This window comes from Pseudoliparis swirei, chromosome 18, assembly GCF_029220125.1.
Source record: "Pseudoliparis swirei isolate HS2019 ecotype Mariana Trench chromosome 18, NWPU_hadal_v1, whole genome shotgun sequence".
Lineage (NCBI taxonomy): Eukaryota > Metazoa > Chordata > Actinopteri > Perciformes > Liparidae > Pseudoliparis > Pseudoliparis swirei.
In genome coordinates, this window is record NC_079405.1 from 3,598,475 (window position 1) to 3,626,196 (window position 27,722).

At 46.3% G+C, this 27,722-nt stretch overlaps 1 protein-coding gene across 6 annotated transcripts; it reads right to left on the bottom strand.

Annotated features, from left to right (window-relative positions):
- nisch (nischarin) lies at nucleotides 1–27,722 on the bottom strand. Of its 6 annotated transcripts, none has more exons than XM_056438529.1 (28): nucleotides 27,546–27,722; nucleotides 26,422–26,505; nucleotides 25,768–25,950; nucleotides 23,804–23,852; nucleotides 22,378–22,541; nucleotides 22,185–22,280; nucleotides 21,264–21,359; nucleotides 21,016–21,168; nucleotides 20,862–20,930; nucleotides 20,103–20,288; nucleotides 19,152–19,280; nucleotides 16,662–16,775; nucleotides 15,631–15,649; nucleotides 14,675–14,796; nucleotides 14,373–14,449; nucleotides 13,508–13,783; nucleotides 12,821–13,116; nucleotides 12,487–12,698; nucleotides 11,226–11,668; nucleotides 10,765–10,928; nucleotides 10,597–10,660; nucleotides 10,176–10,314; nucleotides 5,350–5,500; nucleotides 5,108–5,227; nucleotides 4,669–4,833; nucleotides 4,049–4,221; nucleotides 2,880–3,067; nucleotides 1–2,048 (listed from the first exon to the last, which is right to left on the bottom strand). In XM_056438529.1, the coding sequence occupies exons 1-28, from the start codon at nucleotides 27,624–27,626 to the stop codon at nucleotides 1,712–1,714; spliced, it is 4,350 nt and encodes a 1,449-aa protein (XP_056294504.1). In that variant the 5' UTR covers nucleotides 27,627–27,722; the 3' UTR covers nucleotides 1–1,711. The 6 variants fall into 6 exon arrangements, with proteins under 6 accessions (XP_056294504.1, XP_056294503.1, XP_056294506.1 ...); XM_056438528.1 differs by having other exon boundaries at nucleotides 15,631–15,799; XM_056438531.1 differs by lacking the exons at nucleotides 1–2,048; nucleotides 2,880–3,067; nucleotides 4,049–4,221; ... (9 more) ...; nucleotides 13,508–13,783; nucleotides 14,373–14,449 and having other exon boundaries at nucleotides 14,706–14,796; nucleotides 15,623–15,649.

Sequence of the window (27,722 nt, forward strand, 5' to 3'; positions counted from 1 at the left end):
TTGAAAACTTATTTTTTATTTCTTTTTTTAATGTCGACAATCACAAGGTAAAAACAGTGGAAGGCTCGACAACGCAGGTCGCTGTAACAATAACAACAACAACAATGTTGATCCCTGCATTGAAATGTTGAATAACTCAAACTATTGTCCCACGTTGCTGTAAGACAACAACTTTTATAACACATCATCAAACGGCCTTTGAGTTCGTCTTCGTCTTCATCGGAGCGACGGCGTGCCGCCTGCTTTCTGGGTTTCTGCTTTTCTGGGTTTCTGTTTTTCTGCTGCGTCAGCAGACGGCGGTTCAGCCCCGCTGCGTTCAGGGGAATCAAACCGACGCCGAGCCGGATCGTTGCATGTGGAGTTTTCATTTTGCTTTTTAATTCAGTGGCATTCCCCAAAAACATGTAACCTAGACAACAGTGGTAGGAGGGGGGGAGGGGGGTCTTCTGGCATCCCATTTGTCAATAATAATAATAGAAATAAAAATGAATGTACAAAAAAAAACACAACGTAAAAAACATAGAAACAAAAAGTATAAACAATAAACACTCAATGATAACGATGCATGTGACGTGGACGAGTTCTTTTGTGTACATTTAAATCAGAACTTACACGTTTCGTACAAAATCTGCTTCAGGGTGAAAAACAACAATCCGTCTGTCCCAAAACACACTTATATTAATGTATTAATAAAAAGCCTCAATAATACTGCTTCATTAATTACAATGGTCATGGAATAAAATGTTCAGAGGTCGTGCCGAGCAGCGGTGTGTGTGTGTGCGTTTGCATGAGAGTTTGTGTGTCTTTGTGTTTGTGTGCGCGCTCTACTTAAAACAACAGTCGAACATTTTGGGATATCCTCTTGTCACCTCAACCAGAATCCAAACGACACAAACATAAAACACATTTTTGGTTTAAGGAGCAACTTAACATAAATAACATGTAAATAACAACATGTAAATAACAACATGTACATCAGACAGCCTAGGAGTCGTTTCCTCTTTTGATGACGCTCGGCTAGCAGTTCCTCTTTGATTCCAGTCTTTGTGCTAAGCTAGGCTAACACACACGAGTTATGACGTCATAGCTCCTGTGGTCGCCTGCAGCGCCCCCTGCTGGGCAACAGCCGTCTGACACGTCATCAAACTGAATCTGTAAATCTCCGTGAGAAACTTTGCAAGAAAGTCAAGTTGTGCCAGAAACTGCCATCACGTGAGGTCACAGTCTGGTGGGAGGAGCCACATCGAAGATCTAAAGGACCCCACTGGGCTTCCAACAAAGTGCCTGTCTGAAACCACCTCAGAAAACCAGGTGCGTGATGCGTTTACCCCATTTGACTGAGAGGAAAACCACTTGTTTAAACATTTGTATGAACATTTGATGCATTCCGACTCTTCTTGAAGATAAAGACTTAAATAAAGCTGCGTCAAGGCGATGCTACGGCGTGGAGGCGAGTGAGTATTTAAACTCTCCTTCCGTTCCTTTTTCATGTGAACGAGCTCCGAGTGAACGCGTGCGTCGTTGGCCACAATTTGGCCGAGTCATCCCCCCCCCCCCGTCTCTATGACGACAGGCCGCCTTCTTTCATAGCGGCTGGAAACGGCGTTGCCCTCAGACGTGGTCACCTCGAGGCCTCTGGACAAGGAGCCGGAGGCCTGAATCCCGCCCGTCATACGACCCCGCCGCCTCGCCGCCGCCTCGCCGCCGCCCATCAGCCGGTGAGCTCCACGGGAAGCTCCCGGCTGCACAGCGCCTCCCACTGGCGAGCGAGGAGCGAGATCAGCCGCTCTCTGCTGTCGGCCTCCGGGACGAAGACGCACCACTGGACCTCGCCCTCTGCGCCGCTGCTGGCTCCGCCCCCTCCGGGAGGGCCCGCCTCCTCCCCGGCGGCGGCGGAGGCAAAGTGGTCCATGGTGAGGTGGCAGAGCAGGTCGGGGCCGGGCAGGTCGTCGAACACCAGGGTCAGAGCCTGGGGGTACGTCTGGTAGCCCAGCAGGACCCGGTCCAGATCCCGGATCCTCCGAGCCTCGCGGAGCTGGTACCGCTCCCTGACGAGGAAGAGGAAGAAGAGGAAGAGGACTACCATACTGCTAAATGTAAATAAAAATATAGATCACAGACGCTTTAAAAGAGCAAACGGCAGAAATCATTCGAATCTCGATTTGACAGCCGGGTGATTATTCATCGTCATGGTTACGTCTCGTTGAGACGTAACCATGACGATGAATAATCTCCGGTCTCATTGGGGCCGACCGAGCCTCATTTTTCCGAATACAAATGCGTCGGCCGTTTGGAGCCTCCAACATTTCTCTCAGGTGGATCTCTGAAATGCTGCATCTGGATTTTATTTGAATAGTTTAGTTTCCGGAGGTGATGAAATAAATTTATAGAGAGACAAATATCACACGAGCGCCGAGCGGACGTTCGTTAAAAACGAAGAAGTCGACTAGCTTCGGGTTAACGAGAGAGACGCGAAGCAACGGAAACGAAACGGCAGTTCAGTCAGATTACGAGAATAATGACGCTCGAGGTTTTCATCCCTCGCTGCGTCACAGTTCCTCCTCACGCCGACGGACTTCCTGCTCCGCCGGAGGTTCAGCCAGTATTGATTTCCGACACGCACACTATTTCAGTCTGTGTCTACTCTTCTTCCTCTTTTTCTGCAGACACACACACACACACACACACACAGAGCTGTCTCCCAAATTACAACACTGCAGCGTTCGGGGAGGCGACATGTTTCATACATTTTGGTGTTTAACGTCCTGCTTCTCGACCTTGAAGGTCATCACTTGTCAAAAAGAAATTCTGCTCTGAAGTGACTGCGCTGGAAAAAAACGCACAACGGTAGTCGGGTGTTGAGGTCCAGGAGGACTCACCTGGACGGTGGTTCTTTGGCAAAGTCCGGCAGAGGATAGCTGACGTAGTCCTCGTCCAATAGGAACACGTCGGTGCTGGTGAGGATCAGAGTCCTGGGCTGGAGGACTGGAGACGGACCGGAGCCGGACAAAGGGGAGTGGCCTGAGAGAGCGGCGCCTTGGCTGGGCAGACTGCCGGGGATTTGGACCTGAAGGAAAGAATAAACTTATTTCATAATTAGGTTTAGAAACAGCAAACCTCAGCACTTTGCATCCAGAACAAAGAGATCACCGGGCGGTTCGGACCGGCAGCCAGACCTCCTCCACCCCCCCAAACCTCCTCCACCCCAAACCTCCTCCTCCAGGCCTAGTGTTGGACACGGGGGTCCCCCAGGGCTCTGTGCTCGGCCCCCTCACATGAACCCCCGAGCCAAACAGTGGCCCATTCGCACTATTCACTCTCCTTCTCGCTCTGGTTTGGTATCCTTACTATCAATCTCTTCAAAATGTAAAATGTTAAAAGTGATTTTAAATATATAAATTACTGATGCTTTTAATAAGTAAGTTCCACAATTTGAGAAATATGATTAGAAGCTCATCTCGAGCCCCTAAAGCTCACCATGTGTTATCTTGATTGTTTTATGTGAACACATAAAGAAATGTCGTCAGAGAGTTATGTGCCATTTTATTTTAGAACTTAGTGGTTCATATTATTTACTTTTAATGGTTTTTATTACTTACTTCTAATCGTATGTATTACTTACTTTTAAGGTGCTGTACTGTAGCTTCACATTGTGTGTATTTTGTGTTCTTCTTACCACATATACTGTTGTATTGCATCTTATCCTGTACTTTTGTTATTGTTTATTGTTGTGTTATTGTTTTATGTTTGTTTTGGTCTGTCAATGGACTACAGATGTGAATTTGCTGTGTAGCTACAGTCTGGTACAGAGCATCAAATGGTGTTTCAACAGTTTCAACTGTACATGTTCCCTTTTAAATAAAGATAATAATAAATAAACAGCTGGGCGCCATGACAATAATGATGTGAGCCGTCTTGAAGTCACACTGATGTTGGCAGGTCTGGCAACGTTGTGTCTCTACAGAGGCCGAAACCGAGCGACCGTATCTGGCAACCTGCGCTGCAGTGGGAGGAAACGGTTGAAGCTCCAGAAGGAAGACGGTCTCACCTGGAAGACCAGCAGGTACAGCAGGACGTTGAAGGAGCGCGAGGACGGGGACGCCGCGCTGGCCGGAGCCTTCCTCTCTGCCACGATGAAGGTCAGGTCTCCCATCTCTTCCTCACTGGGATAAACGAACTTCACCCTGCTGCTGTGGACCAACTCGTAGTTCTGCATCTTTCCTGCAGGGGGCGACAAAACACATCACATCCGTGTCATCATGACCAGCTAAACATGCGGATATATATATATATATATATTCTAACTATAAATAAATTCTATAAATATATTTTTTTAAATTCTACAAATAAATATTATAAAAAAATGTTTGTCCACATTTGTCGTTCTTTTTTCCTCCAATATTAAAAACAATATTGGACAATGTTTTTTCTTTTATTGATATTATTATTTAAGAAGTAGACACTCAGATCTCTCTGTGAATACTGGACTATAGTTTCACTAAACTTGAAATTATTCTGATTTGGTTAATGTATATTTACCATTTAAATAAACAATATTAAACATGATTGTCACGTGTGAAAGACATTTGAAGTCAAACCAGATCATAGTGGTTCCCCCGAGGTTACCTGTGTGCGGTTACCTGTGTGCGGTTACCTGTGTGCGGTTACCTGTGTTTGTGCTGGTGAACTGGGAGTAGAAGTCCTGGTCCGACAGCTCCGGGGGAGGAAGCTGCTGCCGCTGCAGGCTTAGCGCCGACATGAGCTCCTGGAGGAAGACGCCCGTCCCATAACTGTCCCTGCTGAGGCAGCACACGATGTGATCGGCCGAGCGACCTGCAGAGAGAGAGAGAGGGGGGAGAGAGGTGGGGGGAGGGAGAGAGAGAGATGGAGGGAGAGAGGGGGGGAGAGAGATGGGGGGAGAGAGAGATAGAGGAGGGGGGAGAGGTGGGAGGGCGGGAGGGAGAGCGGGAGGGAGAGGGTGAGAGAGAGGGGGGGAGGGAGAGAGTGAGGGGGGGAGAGAGAGAGAGAAAATGCCCGGTTAGATGGTAGGAGGGTGACGTAGCAGCCTCTGATGACCGCTGTGAGCAGCGTGTGTCCAGCCTCTGACCTACGACCCTGAAGTACTGGTCGAACAGTCCCACGTTGACGGACTGCAGGTCGGACAGTCTGATGGACAGACAGCAGCACAGACACACGTCCACGTCTCCAGAGTCCATCATATCCAACACTGAGCGATGGAGAGAACAGAAGAGAGTTAACAAAGAAGAAAGTCTCCAGACACTTCAGCCACTTGGCTGCTGTTCACTTTACAACAATTTTACTTTATTATACATAATCCCTCCATCCTACCCGAGTGATGGCCGAGTGTGGAGGCGGAGTCTTCCAACAGGAAGTAGATGGTGTCCGTGGACAGCAGCAGACAGCAGGTGAGCTCAGCCTCTGGAGACGTGTAGAGAACCACAGACAGCCACAGGACCTGTCTCACCTCCTCCGCCTCAGACTGACGACAGGAACACAGACGGCATCAGATCTCTTTCTTAGTTCTCGTGAGCTCACCCCTCTAGAATAATAAAGCTCATTAGAATAATAAACACACTCTTGGGGTTTTTGAGATGGCCACGTTTGACGTTTCCTCACAACCCACAGAAAAATAAATAACTTATGTAAACAAACATTACGATCTTAAATCCACAAGAGTGGAAAACTGATGGCCTGAGAGGAAATGCAGATTAGCATCAGTCATAGGAACCCAACTGTGTGTGTGTGTGTGTGTAAATGGATGTTTATACGTGTGTGTATGTTATCATGTCTGTATGTCTGTGTATGCATTTGTGTATGTATGTGTGTGTAGTTGTATGCGTGTACATTGTTGTGTTTGTGTATGTGTGTGTGTATGTATGTGTGTATGTATGTGTATGTATACGTGTGTGTGTATGTGTAGGTATGTTTATGTGTGGTTGAATGCGTGTGTGTGTGTATGTACATGTGTATGTGTGCGTGTGTGGTTGTATGTGTATTTATATGTGTGTGTGTGTGTACATGTGTGTGGTTGCATGTGTGTGTATGTACATGTGTATGTGTGTGTGTGTATATATATATATATGTGTGTGTATGTGTGTGTGTGTACATGTGTGTGTGGTTGCATGTGTGTGTGGTTGCATGTGTGTGTATGTACATGTGTATGTGTGTGTACATGTTCATATATGTGTGTGTATGTGTGTTTGTGTATGTACATGTTCATATATGTGTGTGTGTATGTGTGTGTATGTGTGTTTGTGTATGTGTGTGTGTATGTATACGTGTGTGTGTATGTGTAGGTATGTTTATGTGTGGTTGAATGCGTGTGTGTGTGTGATTGTTTGTGTGTGTGTATGTACATGTGTATGTGTGCGTGTGTGGTTGTATGTGTGTGTGTATTTATATGTGTGTGTGTACATGTGTGTGGTTGCATGTGTGTGTATGTACATGTGTATGTGTGTATATGTGCGTTTGTGTATGTATATATATATGTGTGTGTATGTGTGTGTGTGTACATGTGTGTATGTACATGTGTATGTGTGTGTACATGTTCATATATGTGTGTGTGTATGTGTGTTTCTGTATGTACATGTTCATATATGTGTGTGTGTATGTGTGTGTGTATGTACATGTTCATATAATGTGTGTGCCAACGCCGTTTCAGTAGACTGGGACTGCTGCTCACTCGCTGCGTGCTCAGCTGACGCGCCTGTGCAGGCTTCTGCCTGGAGGATCCCTCTGGGCGGAGGAGGGCCCGCGCTGCAGATCGCGCTGCCGGTCAGGGCTAACGAGAGATACAAAACCCGATCATAACGGGAACGGAGGTTCTTTGCTTAATAAGACGATGAGCTTTACGCGCTGCGGCGACCAGAGGATCTCCGTGAGAGTAGCCTCTTTGTGCTTCTACCGAGACGTGGCTACACGCTGACTATCCGATCACAGCGCTTCAGGACTGTTCGGCTGGGCTAACGACGCCCACAGGACTGCTCGGAACAACGACTGGGCGTTGTGTTGTGCCGCACGGGAGGACTCCTTAGGAGGAAGCTGGAGGCCAACCCAGTCAGAACAACACAAGGAGGTGTGGTCTTGTGTGTTTCTGTATGTACATGTTCATATATGTGTGTGTGTGTGTATGTACATGTTCATATAATGGCGCCAGCCAACGCCGCTTGCTCTCTGCAGTGGCGCTTTGGACCATAACTACTTTTTCGATAATTCTACGCTTTTGTTCACTTTGTCGTGAGTATCGGAGAGCCACAGCAAAACAATGACTGGGACCGGCTCGCGTGCTCAGCTGATCGCGCTGTGGCAGGCCTTCTGCCTGGAGAAAGACCTGTGATCCCTCTGGAGCTCGGGAGGGAGGGCCGCCAGATCGGGTGTCAAGCGGAGGCTAAGCTAAAAGAGAGATACAAACCCTCGGTACCGTCATCATAATCGGAACGGAGGTCTTTGGCGAATAAGACGGCTGGTAATGACCGAGAGGATCTTCCGTGAGCAGTCTCTTGTGCTTCACTGAGACGTGGCTACACGACTATCCGGATCACAGCGTCTGCCGGCTTCAGGACTGTTCGGGCTGACAGAGACGCCATGCCGTAAGAAGAGGGGGGGATCGCTGTTTATGTGAATGAACGGTGGTGCCATCCGGACCATGTGTGCGTGAAGAACATTGAATGGCCGTTTGGCGGGGATGCGCCCGTACTATTTGCCGAGAGAGTTCACGTCCGCCATTGTGGTTGTCGTACGCCGCCATCAGCTGACGCTGAGGAAGCTGTGGACACCATCCACTCCACTGTGTCTGCTCTGCTGAATCATCAGCCTGGAGCATTCATGGCTATCACTGGTGACTTTAACCACACCACATTGGAAAAAGCTCTGCCAACCTTCCATCAATACATAGACTGCCCAACAAGGAACAATAAAACTCTGGACTTGCTGTATGTTACTACAGGGCGCATACAGCGCCACTGCCCTTCCCCTCGGCAGGTCTGATCATGACCTGGTCCGCTGACACCCAGGTATGTTCCTCTGGTGAAGAGGCTGCGGTGACCACCAGGACTGTGAGGAGGTGGTCTCTGAGGCTAACGGCCTACAGGACTGCTTGAGTCAACGGACTGGGATGTGTTGTGTGGACTGCACGGGAGGACATCAACAGTATGACCGACTGCATCACGGAATACATCAAGTTCTGTGAACACACCACCATCCCATCACGGATGCTTCCCAACAACAAGCCCTGATCACCAGGGACCTGAAGGCTTCTTAACATGAAGAAAGCTGCTTTCAGGTCTGGAGACAGGGATGAGCTGAGGAAAGCCCAGCGCAACCTAAAGGTGAAGCTCAGGGAGGCAAGGACTTACAGGAGGAAGCTGGCCAAACTCCAGCTGAACAACACAAGGAGGTGTGGTCTGGCATGAAGCAGATAACTGGCTTCAAGGTGGGAGGGAGACAGCCTGGGGGCACCCCGGTGAGGGCCAACCAGCTCAACTGTTTCTTCAATAGGTTCAGTTCACAGCCCTCCCCTGTCTCCTCCACACATCACACCTCCCAAACACCTCCCCCTCTGTCCCCTGCTGAGCTGCACATCCACCGAGCCCTCAATAACAATGGGCTCCTCCACCCTCCCCTCTGTGACGACTGACCAGGTGAGAAGACAGCTGGAGAAACTACACCAGCGCAGAGCTGAAGGTCCTGATGGCATCAGCCCCAGGGTCCTAAAGACCTCGCCACCCAGCTGTCTGGTGTCCTCTTCAACCTCAGCCTGAGGCTGGGGAAGTCCCGTGCTGTGGAAGACGCCGTGCCTGGTCCCTGTCCCCAAGAAGTCAACACCATCTGGCCTCAACGACTACCGGCACCGTCGCTCACCTCCCATGTGATGAAGGTGCTGGAGGCTGGTCTTGGCCCACGGTGAAATCGTTGTTGCCTGACCCTCTGCAATTTGCTTACCAGCCTCATGTGGGAATGGACGACGCCATCATCTACCGCTCAGTCGCACCTGGATGGAACCGGTGTAGAGTCACTTTGACTTCTCCAGTGCATTTAACACCATCCAGCCACTGCTGCTGAGTGAGAAGCTGCCCACCATCTCCTGGATCACTGACTACCTCACAGACAGACCACAGTTTGTCACCATGGAGCGTGTGCTGTCTGGACCGGTGGTCAGTGATGTTGAGCCCCACAGGGAACTGTTCTGTCTCCCTTCCTCTTCACCCTGTACACCAGTGACTTCCAGTACAACACGGAGTCATGCCATCTGCAGAGGTACTCTGATGATTCTGCAGTGGTCGGGTGTATTAGGGATGGACGGGAGGAGGAGTACAGGGCAGTGGTGAGTGACTTTGTAAAGTGGGCGATGAGAACCACCTGCGGCTGAACGTGGCCAAGACCAGAGAGATGGTGGTGGACTTCACCTCTGAGTGTCCTGGGAGTGGACGTGGACATGGTGGAGGAGTACAAGTACCTGGGCGTCTCCATCGACAGCCGACTGAACTGGAAGGCCAACATCAACGTTGAGTACAAGAAGGGATGAGTCGACTTTCCTGAGGAAGCTTGATCCTTCAACGTGTGCAGCAAGATGCTGGAGTTATTCTACCAGTCGGTTGTGGCCAGTGTGCTGCACTTTGCCATTGTCTGCTGGGGAGCAGCATCGAGCCGGTGACACCAGCCGTAACAGACTGGTTAGGAAGGCTGGCTCCATCATCGGCTGCCAGCTGGAGCACCTGGAACAGGTGGTGGAGAGGAGGACGTTGAAGAAACTGGTGTCCATATTGGACAACCCGGACCACCCTCTCCACCACCTCCTACAGGGACAGAGGAGTACTTTCTCCAGACGTCTCCTCACGCTCCGCTGCCACAAGGACAGATACAGGAGAACATTTGAGGCTCTACAACAGTTCACCTCTTGCCAGATCACCCTAACCCTTCTTATATTTGTGTTTTTTATTTTTATTTTTATTCTTGTGTGTTGCTGCTACTGGTTCGACAAATTTCCCCTTGGGGATTAATAAAGTATATATCTATCTATCTATCTATCTATATATGTGTGTGTGTGTGTGTATGTGTGTTTGTGTATGTACATGTTCATATATGTGTGTGTGTATGTGTGTTTGTGTATGTACGTGTGTGTATGTGTGTGTGTGTATGCGCACGTGTGTCCCTACCAGTGCTATACATCTGTGGAAGTAGGTCAGGAGCTGCTGTTCTCCGAGCCCAGCCAGGCGCTTCAGTCCTGGGGAGAGACCCGGGTGGAGGTGGGGGGACGGCTGGTTCTCCTCCACATGGAGGCCGGAGGAGTCCCAGCTGAGGAAGAGGAGGAAAGAGAAAAAATATCAACCGCAGCCAGAAATTACAGCTTCTGTTTGCCTCTGCATCATGCTTTGGTTTTTACATGAATGAAAGTCTCATAAACTCCCCGATACACAAAGTGTGAGGTAAGATCTGTGCATTGCGGTGACAGAGTCCAGTGTGACGCCGTGAGGCCGCAAAGCGTACGTCTGATATTCACATGCGGCTGTGACTGCAGGAAGAAGAATGACATGAAGAGGAAGTCCTGTGTGATGAGTGCTAAGGAAGTTCTTCTACCTGGTGGTGCTGTTGGATTTCCTGGAAGTGGAGCAGCAGCACTTGTCTCTGGTTCTGTGACGACCTGAGAACAAACCAGTAAGAGCATCACTCAATGAAACCATCAGCTGGGGGGAGACTCCCAGCTTGGTCTGAGTGTGTGTGAGCAGGTGTGTGTGTGGTCTTCACCTTGCTGTGGGCAGGGCCTGCAGGGCAGGGCCACCATCTTCAGCCCCTCCAGAGAGCCTCTCCTCTGGCTCAGCAGCCCCAGGAAGGAGCTCCGGTTCTGGGCCAGAGGGAAGAGCAGCAGCAGCCTCTGACCGGCCAGCAGCAGCTCCGCCGTGTGCGTCCTCCTGGAGGACAACCGGCATACGGTCACAACGAGAACCTTTTTATACAGCGTTTCATTTTATCAACCAGTAAACCGGATCAATTAAAAAATGTAGACTATTCAAGTACATGTGCATGTTGATGGTCCACTAATAATCCCAAAATAAAGTCTGCAGTCTAAAGTCACTTATTAGCTCGCTAAGAAACACATACTTGATGCTGTTGTCAGGTTAAAAAAAACAAAAAACTACATAAACAAACTGAAATATCTACGGAGTGCAGAGTCAGAACATCCATTCGACCAATCACAGCGTCTCTACCTGAGGAGGTGTTTGGGGTCGAGGCAGGAGGCGTCGCTGCTCTTGTCCCCCACCTGAGAAGCTCTCTCTCTGGGGTGAAGCAGCACGGAACCGAGGGGCACACGGACCAGCCTGCACCAGGAGGAGGAGGAGGAAGGGTGATGAAGGTCAGCACTCCTCCTCTCTCTTTCTGCCAGCTCTTTGAAGTCCATCTTCAGCACCCAGAGGTGTCTGTGGGTGAGGAAGAGGAGCGAGAAGAGGCTGGAGTCCTCCCTCTTGGAGAGGATGTCCGACAGGAGCGGGTGGGTCTCCGAGGCTGAGGAAGAGGAGGAGGAGAGCAGGAGGAAGGCAGGATAGCCTCCCTGGGCTCCCTGACTCTCCTCCAGCTCCCAGGAGTTGATGAGCGATCGGGGGAAGAGCTGAGGGGTGACGGGGGGCTCCGGGTCGGACTGAGACTTCGCAGCCTGGAATAAGAAGTGAGAAGGTTTATTTTTATATATATATATCTGTAATATATGAAAAAGCAACAGTTTTCTTAGACATAGGAAATAACTACTTTAAACAATCCGTAAACCTAATCAATAAAAAATGTAAACCTGTTGTCAATAATAGAAATAAAAAAAAATTTTAGCAAGTATGAAACATCATTATTTGCCTATAATTATCTGTTGAGCAAAATAAACAAAATTAATTAAAGCTCCGTTTGACCCAATAACGGAGTCAAAATAAATTGTTTCTATTTTTAGTTATTATATTTTAAATTTATTTAACCAGGAAATGCCTCATTGGAGATAAAAAATCTCCTTTATGCCCCGAGACATGAAATGTCTGCAAACGACTGAACGTCACGGATCCCGACCGGGAGAAAGACGTTATCCTTAAAACAGCATTTGTTTTAACACGATATGGGAGATACCTACTAATTCATTAATTAATGAAAACTTTTAACCCTCCTGCCGCCTTAGGGTCAAATTTGACCGATTCAATGTTTAACCCTCCTGTTATCTTTATATTTACTCACATATTTTACCCTTTGGGTTCAATTTGACGCCAGCAATTACAACCTCCAGAAAATTATTAGAATTAATATTGTTTTCCAAGTTTAAGTGTGAGGCACTTTATGTTTGTTTGTTGACTACCGAAAGAACACCGACATTAAACATTGAATTAACCCTAAGGCGGCAGGAGGGTTAAATATTGATTCGGGTCAAATTGACCCTAAGGCAACACAAGGATTAATAGAAGCCGCCCTATTTTAATTCTTCGCGTGCCGCTCTCTGACCTGGACCAGCGCCGTCAGCTCGGTCCTGGTCTGCCGGAGCTCCTCTGCCTCTGAGAAGATGAACCAGCGGGTCGGGTCGCCGTGGAGGCCGAAGGCGAGGCAGGAGTCCGGCAGCTCGGCGCTGCGGAAGAGGAGGAGCCGGGAGTACGGCAGCAGGAGGTCCAGCTGCAGGAGGGACAGCACCTCCTCCACGGACCGACTCTGCTCCTGGTCTGAGGACAACATACGGAAACCATGACCACCACTATGAGATCAATTCATTCAACTCTAGATAGGCGACAAAAATAAATGGAAAAAAACAACAACAAAAAACTGAGGGTGATTTTGTGTTTACCTGCGTCCTGATTGGTCCATGTGAAATCATCCGGCAGGTACAGCAGGCTCAGCAGCCCGTCCGTCAGCACCAGGCACGCCTCCTTCTGCTTCACCTCCTCCTTCACCAGAAGACAGTAGCACCACAAAACCCTGCTGACGTGCAGCTCATCCTCCCCGGCACACGGCTCCCCCTGGTGGCCAACGGGCTCCTCTGCAGGAGGAGGAACGGCGAGCGACGTGGAGGAAGAGGAGCAGACCGGCTCAACGGAGGAGTCGTCCAGACCCATCTCGAAGTATCCGTCCCCGGAGCCGGGACTGCAATAATGAGCATTGAAACAGGGGTTTTACTTTTCATACAAAAGCAAACTTATTTTATTTGAGAAAATGCTGAACATCCCCAAATATCTATTAGAATTTTACAGGATCTCATAATCTCATAATCAGTAGGACCATTCAGAAATCAGCTTTTAAGGGGCCTCAGAGACCAGTGTGAATTTTGAGGTCTCTAAGAACCCACTAGTCGGATGTTTAGGGGATGTCAGACACCTTTGAGAATATTTATAAACCAGCGTAAACTTCTCAGAAAGCAGAATTGGAATATATCCCAGAAACCATCAGACAACAAGAAAGCAGGCTCAATGTTAGAACATCCCAGAAACAATTGTGAATCCCAGAAACCAGAGAGAGAAGTTGCTGGTTGGATCACCTTGTACTTCCCACGTTGGTTTCCTCCACTTGGGACTCAACCTCCCTGGATTCAGACCTCTTCTCTTCCTCCATCTCCTCCTCATCTTCCTCCTCCTCCGTCTCCCTCCTCTGCTCCTTCAGGATGGAGCCGAGCCGCTGGGAGAGCCGGGTGACGAAGTCTTTGTTGGAGGTGGAGAGGGAGAGCAGGGGAGAAGGAAGCAGAGGAAACGAGGTGGCGCTGCAGGAGACGCACGAGGTCTCGAGAGGCCTCGAGGAGGAAGAGCAGCAGACGCAACTGGAGGAGCCAAAGACAGCGATGAAGATGGTTTGAGAACGTCCTCGATGTCACGATCACAGAAGAAATACGACATAATTTACTGTACCGCACTATTATATTTAATGCTTAAGAACTTCATTATTTAGTTTTACTCTTATGGGCCAATTAAAGTAAATTAAAGTGAAAGAAAAATACAAATTTGTGAGAAGTAGCAGCAGCACCTCCTGCTGGAAACAACCTGAACTACACCTGATAAACTCAGTACATTCATTCAAACGCTACTCTTGTTTATCTTTTTACAACAAATACTTTCTCACCATTTTCTGGCTCCTCTACTTAGCCTTTTGTCTTTTTCTTGTTTTAAGATATTGTCAATACGCCACTTGAGACTCCACTTCCTGTTTTTCACATTAAAAGTGTGGCTCAACAAGTTCAGTGTGTCTGACTGTAGATTAACAAATAAAAAGATTCTTGAAGTAGCAAAAGACAAGTTTTTTAAAAAGCTGGCGAATATTTTTTATTATGTATATTATTGGCATCATTGGGCAATAAGTTGAAGCACTGAGGTATCTAATAGTTATTTAAAATAATGTCATTCGACACTGACCAGGTGTTATTTGTCGCGGTGGTAGGAAAAGCTCCACAGAGTGTGTGTTCAGACAGACTGACAGCAGCTTGTTGGACCTGCAGACAAACACGCAACATTAGAGCTGAGACCAACATTCTGTACAATAATATATATATATATATAATAAATGTTGTATTAAGACATATTGTTCAACGATAACTTTTAAACTCCCAAACCCAATAGTTTGACTATTCACTGTCACATAAAACACTGCCTCTGTGCCTGACTGATATCCCACAGGTTGCCATGGTAACGGCCCCCTTGAGGTGCGTCTCACTCACCTGGGCGGGGTCGGCAGACGGGGGTTGCGTGTTGGTGTTAAAGCTTGCGGGGGGAGGAGGAGCAGCGTCCGCAGGAGGGAGGACGCCGCGGGGAACTGCGTCGTCTTCTCCGCTCGTCACTTCTGAAACAGGAAACCGGACAGATGAGCGCCGCCGCCGCCTCTGACAGTTTTCTTTGTTTGAACATAAGTTAAGTAAATATATTTAAGTTGTGGACTGACTTTTCTCACAGTTTGACGGCTGCAAATGAAAGGTTGAATCTGAAAGATGATTACTAGCGTCTTAAACTTGTATTCTCTCTCCTGGCCACCAGGGGGCGACTCTAGTTGTCAAATTAATAATATCCGAACATTAGTTAGTTATGCTCATCAGCGTTGGACCAAATAAGTCAGAGACACTCTCTAAATTACTTTAAACATCTGTCGTATGTCTGTACTGATAGTTGTTGTTGATAATCATCCGCCAGAGTCAATATATACTTTAATAACATTGGATTTGCAGATGTTTAGTGGGGCTTTAACAGCGAGATCACCGATATGCGTATCAGTGAAACAGCAGCCGAGCTGTAGTCTGATAATCTGATCATGATTCACAGTGACATGGTGGTCCGGTCAGAATCAACAGGAGGAGTTTTAAGTTCTGAATCAACAGGCATCTGATCCCAAAAAAAATTTAAACCTATAAACAGTGAAAAATAAAGAGAAAAAGTTGTTTTCCTCCTAGTCAGAGCAGAAAGAGAAGCGACGACAAGAGGAAACGTGAAGCCGAGGTGATCTGGTGTGGAACGAGACGTTCTCTACGAGGAGGGGCGGCAGCAGCGAGAGACGTTCCACCCACCGGCAGATTCATCGATAACGACGAGAATAATAATCGTTGCAGCCCCAGAGAGTTTAGACAGCCCGCCCCCCCCCCCCCCCCCCCCTCAGCTCTGCACAGCCTGATACATACATGATTACCTTGGCTGGGGCAGGCAGCCTGCTGGGCCGGACAGGAAGAGGAGGAGGTGACAGCAGGAGGAGCAACAGCGGAGGAGCAGCAGGAGGAAGAAGAAGGGGGAGAAGAGGAAGGCGGAGAGGAGAGGTGAGGAGGTGCAGCAGCAGCAGACGGCTTGGTCTCCTCACTGATCTGACGAGAGGACAGAGAGGGGAGCCTTCAGAGAGCAGCGCGGCCATCGCCTCCTCAGAGTTCAGACACAACTCGTCCTGACTCGGGCTTTTTTTTTTAACATTTAATCTTATCTGCAAATGTGCAGAAATCTGTGAACGAGCTGAGAACATGTGTGGCCCGGTTACGTTCTGAAGGTTTGTGTTCAGGAGACGTCACGCCGTCCAGACCGACGGACTACTTCCTGTTTGGGCCTCCAGCAGGAATTTAGTTTTAGTTTTTAAACATCCTGCTTTAATACTTTAATTTAAGTTATTTACGACGCAGGCAGTCAGATTATGAAGAAAGAATACGCAGAACGCAGAACAGGTCTTCTGAAGGCCGGACACCCAAACAGGAAGTAGTCTTGGACACATTTACAAACACCAACAAACATAAGAGGATTTCTCTGCAGGACAAAACAGTTAATCTATAAACACAAACAATCTATAAAAACTATTGTCAAACCAAAAATTTAAAGATTCACAAAATATATCTACAGTCAAATTCACAACTGAAGACTATAGCAGTTAGGAGGCGTGTTTAAAACACACACACACACACACTGATATAAGTAACACACTTTACAGATTAAAACTAATCTGATTTATTGTCTAATAATGTATTACGTCTGAAAACGACAGCAGTTTATGAATTCGTTTTGGTTTTGAGGTCAAAAGGTCAAAGTGCACATAATTAGTTAATGACCTCGGATTTTAATCACGGTAACACAGAATATATACAGTATGAATCAAATATTATTTATTTGAACCTTTAACGATGAGAGAGGCGTAACAGCGTGAGTACATCTGGGATGACGGCGCCCCCTGCTGGAGGATCTCACCTTCTTGTCGCCGCCGCTCATCCTGTCTTTGACTTCTTTGGCTTTCTGAATGGCTTTCAACACCTCCACCGTGTCCAGCTCCTTCTCCGTCGTCGCAGTTCCATCCAGACAGACCTGAAGACGCAGAGATGCAGATATAACGGTTAGTGGAGAAGGACAATTTCGTGTTTTCCATGAAAACTCACTTATTTATCAAATGAATTGCAAAAAGAATAGAACATACAGTCAAGACATTAACAAGGTTAGAAATAATGATTTTTATTGAAAATATTACTGTTGTTCTTCTTGTGGCTCAAAGGAAGGCCAGTTTTATAGCTTCTCTCAGCAGCATAACTGTTTTCAGCTGCGCTCACATGTAGGGATGAGAATTGATACGATTTTAACGATTCCGATGCCTTATCGATTCCTGCTTATCGATTCGATTCCTTATCGATTCTTTTATCGATTCTTATTGGGCAAGGGGTGAAAAAAAGAGCACAAACGGGTTTATTTACATTAATTTTCTTTTATATAATTTTCTATAATGCTGCACACACCATATACAGTATGTATACATACACATTTACATTTTTTTAAATAACCAAAAACATTTATACATATTCCTCTTGAACTTAAAATAAAACTTACATAACTTAAATAAAATGTATTCTGTTTAATTTAAACATGTTCCTAGAAATTACAGTGCTCCTTCCTTTTTTTAAAAGGGTATATGAACTGAGCTGCCAAAAATGAAACTAGCAGTGGCAAATACCAAGTGTGCAACCATCAATTGTATGGATCATCAACAATTCTTGTGCAGAAAAATAAGCATGTCTGCTTTCTCCGGGAGGATACGCGATCTCTCAGGACTTATTGTGTCTCCAGCCGTGGAGAACACTCTCTCAGATGGGCTGGAGGATGAACACAAAGATATGAGGAGGTGGACAAGACGTGCTGTAGCCTGAGACCCAGACGACCAGCCTCTGAACCGGTCTGACTCTGAACCTCATCAGCTAAATTGGATGGCAATGGAGATTATTTATAGAGTGAAAGCTGGTTTATACAATGAAACAAATGGCACTAACAAAATCGCTGAATTTGCTGAGCTGACATAAAGCCACATGAAGAGGGGAGGCAAACACGACCTCTGCCTCAATGTAGGGGGCTGAACATGGAAGATTCTATAGCTAAGCTAACGTAGCTATATGCGAAGTTTAATAATGGATTAAAAATCTATATGCTCAGTTTAATAATGGGTTAACACGATAACGCGAACGTTTGCTGATAACACACGCCCTCCGATAATTAACACCGTTCGATCAAACATTTCTCAAAACTGGACTTTCAATCCAAACGTGAAGTGATAATGGGACCAATGCGGAGCTCAAATGTGTGCTTCAAACGAAGGACAGAAGATAACTTGATCGACTACACACAATAAAGGCAAATGGCTTCACACAGTGAGTGGCTGTGATCACTTCTGAGGAGTTTACCTTGGACAGAAAGAGATGAAGCGCCGACGTTAGCTGAGCTGCTGCATCGAACACATGACATTCCTGTCATTTAATTCCACGCTGTGTTCAAATGCTTCTTCATATTTGTTGTATTTCCTCCCTTCGACGAAATAGACTTTTTACACACGTTACAAGTGGCGTAGTTGTCATGTTGTCGTGTGAAATAGAGCCAAACTTTAGAACGCCTCTGCCTAGTTGCCATGTTTGCTGCAGTCTGAAGAAGAAACTAAAAAAATGTGCGCATGAGCAACGCCACAGAGGACCGTTAGCAGAACCGTTAAAGAATTTGGCTGACGATCCCAAACAATCGGTTCACTGGGAACCGGTTCTAAAACAGAACCGGTTCTCGATTCCCATCCCTACTCACGAGGGTTTTCTACCCCTGCGTTAGTCTTCTAAGGCGATAACACAATGTACTTTAGAACACTGGAGATGGGCCTCTACACACCTCTGTAGAGACTTCATTAAACACCAGAGAATAGTCATTTACACATTAACTATGAAGAGTGTATTTATGATTATTTAATGTCATCTTCATTGATGAAAACTGTGCTCTTCTTTGAAAAAAAAGAACATTTCTAAGTGACCCCAAACTTTTAAACCGTAGTGCACATCCTTTCAAGTGGACGTTATATTTAGAATATCTTCTCCGCTCTATCTCGCCGTCTGACCGGCTTTTCAGGACGAGGAAGTGAAAGTGGCGCCGTCTTCAAAGCCAGCAGCCTCCAATAACAAACAGTATAAATATGTGACACCTCTCGTTCAACTCTGTGATGGTAACTATTCTAAATAAAGCAGATAAGTAAACTGCCATTGTTCTTTTGTTTTGCTGCTGCTCCCGTCCTCGTCTAACTGGTTGCGAGTGCAGTATGAATTAAAAGTCCCTCATTCAACCTCACTTCTAAATCTCTGTACTGGCCCTTTAACGCGGAGCAGCAGCAGAGGGCCCAGTGTGGAGGCTGTTTACTTGTGCCGTGGTGAAGGAAACATGGCGTACCTCTGCTGCTCGGTCTCCAAACTGCGTCAGCACTTTGGTTCTGTAGTCCGGGATGATGCACATGGGGTTATCGGACAGGTGGAGCTTCTCCAGACACGGCAGAGATCCGATGTTCCTGATCTCCTCCAACTGGAAAACAAAACGCACACGACGAGTCACAGACGACCCACGTCAGCCTCCACCGGCTCCCTCCTCTAACCGGCCGTCTTTTAGTTGTTTCTCCTCAGAACGGAGAATAAAGAGTTGAGGTGACGTGAAATGAGGAGCGAGAAAGAGGAGGAACGATCGAGAACCTTCGATGTCCTTCATGTGGGTGATCGATCACCCCTACAGGCTGTAGTTATTATGTTGATTCTGGCGACCCCTGTGGACGGAAGTGGTAGTGCCCCATTAGAAAACCTCTGACTTAACTGCAGCAGGGTTTGACTGTCTGCTCTGGAGTCGACACTTTGGGAGATTCTGGTGAACCTGCATGATGTGATCTGACCCGGTGGCCCCGATGTATTCCGAGCATTAATAATAACTATATAGAAGAGGCCCATCTTTTCGCTGATGACCTCGTTTCCCGACGGAGGTCATTGAGAGGCTTCAGGATTCAATTGAGACCGTTTCATAACCAGTTCAAAGTTCCTCAAAGTAACTATAAATGCATCTCCTTTTATTTTTGTATCAGTACAATTATTGTTTCCTTTCTTTTAATCCCCAAAACAGAGATACAAAAAATAACAAATAAAATAAATATATTATATTATATAAAGAGTTTTCTTGCATGCATCTTTATGCATTATTATTATTATATTATCATTATTAACTTCACGCATTTTACTTGTGATTTTGTATGTATTTTATTGTATTTTAATGTTTTGTGCTATCTGGACCGTGAGTCTGAAATAAGAGTTTGATTGATTGATTGTTTTTTTTCGTCATCCGGATGTCCCCCGGCGTGTTTACCTGGGCCAGCTGGTTGTGGCTGAGGTCCAGGTTGACCAGCGAGTAGAGCTTGGTGAGGCCGGTCAGCTGCTCAAGCTGGTTGCCGGCCAGATTCAGAGTCTTGATGTTGCCCAGACGGGTGTGAGCGGCCTCCAGGACCCGCAGGCTGTTGTAGGACAGATCCACGTGGACCAGATTGTACAGGTGCTGCAAAACACAGCAGTCACTCCCGTCAAGGTCACGTCTCAAGCAGAACGGTCATATGAAGGTCATATGAAAACACCAACTTGGGCTCTTGGCATGGTTCATACACGTGCTGACCAATGGGGTTCCAGGACTTTAAACCACATTTTGTGAAATCTCAGTGTATACATGTAGGGTTTAAACTAACAATGAGAATTCCAAAGCTTACAGTATTTAACTTAAATAACACAAATGAATAAGAGTTTGATTAAAATAATATGCATTTATGTCTTTTCAGTTAAGGTGCGTTCACTTGCAGCGCGGAAAATGTGCGCATATGCCGGCTTATTTTTGAGTGTCATTCTTTTAAAAGCATTTAAATTATCTAAAACTCAGCATAACTGCACATATAAATATAACAAATGTCCATGACTTTTCCAAAACTTTGGGGATTTTGAATTTTCCAGGCCTAGAAATACCCATTTTAAAATAACAGGACTTTTCCAGGTTTCCCATGACCGTACCAACCCCGTCTTTGACTACTTTCTCGGGCTCTCACTCCACAGCTGGCGTGTTCTGCGTCACGTTGCCACGTACCTGGAGGTTTTCCACTGTGGACAGCTGGTTGTGGCTCAGATCCAGAAACTCCACCTTACTAATCAGTTTCTGCAACAGAGACAACGAGGCTATGAGATGTTCTTAAAACACCTTTCTCGACTGCGTTCAGGTTGTTTTGCGGCGCGCGTCTCACCACCGAGTCGTCGATGGCGGCGATGCCGTTGTGGCTCATGTCCAGCGTGGTCAGGCTTCTCCACAGGGGGATGACGGCGGTGACGGGACAGCCAGACTCCGCCCCCTCGGCCTCCCACTGAGAGCACTCGCTCGACTCCGGGACCAGGATCGCCTGGAGGCGGCCGGAAATAATACACACACACACACACATCAGTACAAGGCACGGCCTGCGTACACACTGCAGAGAAGCGTTGGTCGGTAGTTCACCATCATAGTTTCCGTGGAGTGGTGGATGCTCAGAGTCGCCAGACTCGACCTCAGAGACGACAGACCTCCAATCTGCTGAGCGCTGCACTCGCTGATCTGAAGACGGAGAGAGAGACGACGTCATCACACAGATATCGGCAGCTTTCAGGAGAATGAAACCTCCGTCGGTATCTGAGGAATGTACTCCGGAGAACACGACATGGTTGCATCGTTAACAGAGCGCCGATATCTCTTATAGATCGCCGTAAACCAGCATTGTGTGTTTTTTACATTGCCGAGACGGGCGTGGCAGCGCGTTGGCCTTTAGGTCGGTACCCTGCAACAAGCTCCTGCAATTTATGTTTACGACTCCACCCGTGCCACTTCCTGTCCCCCTCCCCCCTCACCCACTGCTGTTGGCCACGTCAGTGATGTGAAACAGATGCAAACCCGGTGCAGTGAACGCCACTTCAGTGTGAGCCGACGCCATTTAGGAAAGTAAGAGGGAGCAAACAGAAACCCACTCATAACGGAAGAATCGCAGATTCATAAGTAGGGACGAATAATAATAAAACATTTCATTGATATAGCGCTTTTCAAGGTACTCAAAGACACTTTACATAAAACATCCTAAAAGCTCTCAAATCAAAATAACTAAAATTACATTAAAAACAATAAGAAGATAGAGCGCACAATCACACATTAAAAGCAGTTCTGATCCTCACTAGTTCCGTGTCGGTGGCTGATAACGAGAAAACTGTCTTTTCAGAGCTGAACTTTGAGGAGATTGACAGTAAAACATGGAATGAATCATCATATTAGCCGTCTTGCACAGTCCAACTTCATTCAACCCGGCTCTGCCTCATGAAATGTGATCACGAGGTGCGAGTGAGACCCGGTTACGTCCCGGAGAGACAGACGGGGACGCAGACAGATGGTTACCTCTATCTGGAGGAGGGACTTGAAAACGGACAGGTCGAAGGGGAGGCTGCTCTCCTGGATGTTACTGGTTCCTACTGGGCCACTGGTCCCGGACATCTGACCAACACAAACACAACCAGTGAGAACATGCCACACTCTGCTTCCCCGAGAAGGAAAGTCTGGACTCAAACGCCGGGGGGGGGGGGGGGGGGACCTTGAGGTATCGCAGCCTGCAGGTGAAGTCCAGGATGTGTCCCAGGTCGGATTTGGCGTCCCCGTTGCAGCACGTGGGTTTGGCCAGACGCAGCTGCTGGGTGACGGAGTAGAGCTGCAGCGGGCGGAGGGAGAACACCTCGCCGGCCTGCAGCAGCTGCTCGCCTGCAGCGCAACAACAACAACAACAACGCTTTCATACAGCCGTCAACACGCATTGGGTCGTACGGACACGAACTGTGACGACCAGGGAGAGATGGAACTTGAGTTGAAGCGGCTGCAACACACGAGCAGCCCATCAGCTAATTAAAAATAATAGTTTTGATTATTTTGGCCTTTTAAAAAAAGTAAAACAGTGTAGGGGAGTTTAATTTATTTATTTATCGGCACACGACTGCATCCCAAAAGAAATGAGTTTGAGAGGCCTTCCCCTGGCTACGCTTCATACGAGCACCTTTAACCCTTGTGTTGCCTTCGGGTCAATTTGACCCGATTCAATGTTTCACCTCAGCCTTTGGTCAATATGACCCGATTCAATGTTTAACCCTCCTGTTACCTTTATATTTACTAACATATTTTACCCTTGAGGTCAATATGACCCCAGCTATTAAAATCTCCAGAAAATTATTAGAATTAATATTGTTTTCCAAGTTTAAGTGTGAGGTACTTTATGTTTGTTTGTTGACTCCCGAAAGAACACCGACATTAAACATTGAATCGGGTCAAATTGACCCGAAGGCGACAGGAGGGTTAAATATTGAATCGGGTCAAAATGACCCGAAGGCAACACAAGGGTTAAATACGTGCACAGGCTATTTAAATGGCAGTGAACTATGGGATGCTTTACACTCTTTACACTCTTTACACAGATTAAGGGCCAGCCTGGTGACTCAAGACTGAGCCATCATGTACATCGTGTTTTGTATTGTTATCGATATACATGTTGATGTTTGAATCCTCAGGACCATAAGACAAGGGACTTGTTGATCGTGTCTTATGTTTGATTCACCCCGTTTAACTTTTTTATTACTTGAGGTGAGAACCTTGCGTTTCTTTTCTCACCTGCACTCATTTGTGTCTTTTCATAATGTTTTTCTTTTATTGTGCGAATAAATAAAATACACTGTGTGAGTGCTTTGAGAACTACGCTATCAGACCACAAAAGACGCACAATCCTCTCGTGAAGTCGGCCCCCCAGTTTAAATGTTCCGTTATTCACCGACATCGGACTCATTTACATCCTCGTGAATGTGTCGCGTGTCTCATTAACAAAGTGCAGAGCATCTTGGCTCTCTGCACTTCATCTCTGAAAGTGACAAGTATAATGTCGTAATAACTCAAAGACGCGACACGGAGTGTAAACACACCACTCCGCTGTGTGGGCTCAACGAGAGGAAAGAGGTCAGAGGTCAGAGAGCAAAGCCAACCTTTGTGGAACAACTCCTCAGCCAGAGCTGCCGTGATGCCGTTGATCTCCTGGAAGAAAACAAACACTTTGTTACAACCTGGAATCATTTCATAATAACACAAAGTTACGCTTGAAGACGCAGTTCAAGGACATGGTTTCAACTCTCTAGTTTGTTTTTCAGCACATTGTTAACTAATCAAACCTCGAGGATCACGTTAGCCTGGATTAGTGAACCGGTATTTGACAAACGAGTCCTGCAGGCTCGCCTGAGAAAGTGAACGCCATGTTTTTAAATCAAAGTTGCATCATATCATAGTTAGATAGAAAGATAGATAGATATATACTTTATTAATCCCCAAGGGGAAATTTGTCGTCACAGCAGCAGCACCAATAAACTAAACACACGAGAATAAAATATAAATATAAAATACAGGGCTGAAGATATAGATGTATACAAGTAAAATATAAAATACAAAATGAAGTATATATATATATGTATATAAATAAAATGAAACATATATGTATATATATACACACAAACAAATATAATACAATGACTATACAAAGTAAAATATAAAATAAAATATATATGTTGTATATATATATATATATATATATACACAACATATATGCATACGCAAATATAATACCAATGATAATGACTGCAGTGTTAAATTAAATATAGACAGAGTGTGCAAAATGCAAAGTGTGTGTATGTGTGTAGTGTAAATGAAATGTGTGAAGTGCAGATCAACATAGTGTAAATATGAATGTGTACAGTGATAATTATGTTATTATTACAGTTATTGCACTAGGATCTGGCAAGAGGTGATCTGTTGTAGAGCCTCATAGCCGTCGGCAGGTTCTCCTGTATCTGTCCTTGTGGCAGCGAAGCGTGAGGAGACGTCTGGAGAAAGTCCTCCTCTGTCCCTGTAGGAGGTGGTGGAGAGGGTGGTCCGGGTGGTCCGGGTGGTCCGGGTGGTCCGGGTGGTTACATGAGGCGTGAACGAGGCTGAGTAAAACTACAAAGCAACCGTTTTCCAACTCATCCGTGAGTCGCATGTTGATCGGTTCACATCACACGAGTGTTTTTGTGTAAATGAGCAGAACACTGGCCCGTTGTTGTGTCGACGTCACGCGATCGCTCAGACATTGATGAGGTCGAGCTTCACGTCTCGGCCTCAAAGCATCTTTAGATAGAATAAAACACGTTTCTGCCTTTCAGAAACTTTTGACGACCGTGTTTGAAATCAGAAGTCCAAGTCGAGTCACAACTCGAGGGCACGCCGTTGAACAGAAGAGAAAAGCTATTTACAAGACATGTATCTCGTCAATCGGAGAAATAATATTTGAATTTCTAAAATTCTTATTTTTTAAACAATAAAATGTCAACGTGACAACTTTAAGTTGCTCATCATTCCTGATCGACCGTCTGAAACCTAAAGACCTTCAGTTTACAATTAAACCAAACAAAGCAAAATGGAAATATTGCTGTAAAGCAGGAATGATGGCTGTAAAGCGGAAGAAATTGCTGTAAACATTGCTGTAAAGCGGAAGAAATTGCTGTAAAGCAGTAAACATTGCTGTAAAGCGGAAGAAATTGCTGTAAAGCAGTAAATATTGCTGTAAAGCGGTAAGCATTGCTGTAAAGCGGTAAGCATTGCTGTAAAGCAGTAAATATTGCTGTAAAGCGGTAAGCATTGCTGTAAAGCAGTAAACATTGCTGTAAAGCGGTAAGCATTGCTGTAAAGCAGTAAACATTGCTGTAAAGCGGTAAACATTGCTGTAAAGCGGTAAGCATTGCTGTAAAGCAGTAAACATTGCTGTAAAGCGGTAAATATTGCTGTAAAACAGCGATTTTCATTTAGCTTTTTAAAGTCTTCCAGCTTGATGGAAGAACAAGAATTAAATCACTGGATATGTCCAAGAAATCTATTCCCCAGCTCCATAAAGATTTATTTTTTCCCCGTTTGGTGAACTCACGTAGAGATGGAAGTGCAGGAAGCAGGCGAGCGGAGTGGGCGTGGCCTGTGGGAACCGCAGCAGCAGCGTCTGCAGGTAGAGGTCCAGCTCCTTCTCCCGCCGCTCCACCAGACTCTTGGAGTTCTTCCCCAGCATTTTCTTCGGAGGAAGCAGCCCCCGGTCCACCTTCTTCTCTGGCGTCAACTGCAGGGAAACACACGGCATGTGGGCGGCTTGGGGCATGGGCATGGGGCGGCTTTAGCTCAGTGGGGTAAGAGGGCCGTCCTGCAACCGCAGGGTTGTGGGTTCGATCCCCGCTCTCCCCATTAGTTGCAAGTCGAAGTGTCCTTGAGCAAGGCACTGAACCCCCAGTTGCTTCGGCGCCACCGCAGCCCACTGCTCCTTAATAACTAAGGATGGGTTAAATGCAGAGAACTAATTTCCCCTTGGGGATTAATAAAAGTGTATATTCTATATTCTATTAAGCATAAAAAATGCCAAAGCATTCTCCGGGTGCAGCTTCTCAGATGTGAATATTAGCTGCTTTTTTATGTTTTAAATCATTGTAAAATGATTCTCTTTGGGATTTAAACTGTTGGTCAGAACAAATTAAAAAAACGTGATGACTCTGGGTCGATGTGATGGCCTCATAAACCATCTGCTCCGCTCCCTCACCTTCTCGTGGAGATCGTGGAAGTCGCTGTAGCGGTGCTTCACGGTCCATCTGTGCTCTCCCTCCGACACCTCGATGATGTAGACCTGAAACAGCACAGCGGGACACTCGGGGGTTACACATCTGACCCAAACTACATGAAGAAATATCAAATACCATCTCCTCCAATATGCAACCAACTATTATCAGATGAAGTTCCAAACATAAAGGCATGTGATGACACCTGAACCATCACTGTGACAGCTCCTTCCAATAAAGACGACCACAGGATGCAGGTGGAAGATACTTCCAGTAAGCAGACCATAATAAGCTAATGTCTAAGTTTTGAATGTTAGATATTGTCAAATATTTTTTTAAGATCATGCAAATCAGAATTATGACGACTCAGAATTATAAGACATGATCTTAATATTCTCTTCAACACGGCTTACCCGCTCTGCTTTTTTGCACCCCGCCCTCAGTCAGTATATCATATTTATGAGATGCTAAGTCAGAATTATGAGATAGTTAATCATATTTATGAGAGAGTAAATCATATTTATGAGATAATAAATCATAACTGAGATGCCAAGTCATTATAACGAGATACTATCTCGTTATAATGACCTCCGGGATCTTTATCGTTTCATCACAGTGGAAATGGACTTCCATGATTGTGAGCACGTGTTGAGACGAGTATTCACCACACAAATAGATAACCCTCGTCAATATATTACATTATATACATTATTAAAACACCGGCTCTTGGTCCCACGGGAGCCCGGGTGGGGACTTTGTGGCCCCGGCCTTTGTCCAACACAAAGGGAGCCGCCTGACCCCGACAGACGAACAGAAAGCTGCAGTTTCATCTGACGTCATCTTTGGACTAAAAGTTAACGCTTAATTAGCACGACGGTTTATCGCTAGTTAGCGTGTCTCGTCAGTTGTTCGTGGTAAAAGACAGACATAAATACAGACTGACTGGCGAAGACAACACAAGTATAATAACGTAACAGTTGGTTTATGGCGCGGTGAAAGGCGCTCGCTTCAATATTAACCCACTGTCACGTTGAGCTGGAGCTAACGGTAGCTCCACATGAGCCAAGCGTAACGGCCGTTGGGCTCGAGGAACCCGGATGTAGCTTACAGTGTAGTTTTCCACCAGCTCCGATCCGACGACGCACACCCGCCTCTCCGAAAGCTCTTCTGGAAAAGAGTCGGGTTCCATCTCGTGATTGCGACGAAGCAACTGTCGTTTGTCATTAAGTGATGCAACTCTGAATGTTCAAACGGCTTTCAGAGGACTGCCGGCTGATCTGCTCGT

Bases quoted from the DNA above. Each gene is read 5' to 3' on its own strand.
- nisch (XM_056438528.1), bottom strand. From the start codon at position 27,626: ATGGAACCCGACTCTTTTCCAGAAGAGCTTTCGGAGAGGCGGGTGTGC. The intron at 13,117-13,507 runs GTGATCCAACCA...TCATTATTGCAG, and splicing joins ACCAACGTGGGAAGTACAAG to TCCCGGCTCCGGGGACGGAT. The intron at 4,222-4,668 runs GTAACCGCACAC...CGCCCCCTGCAG, and splicing joins GTTCACCAGCACAAACACAG to GAAAGATGCAGAACTACGAG.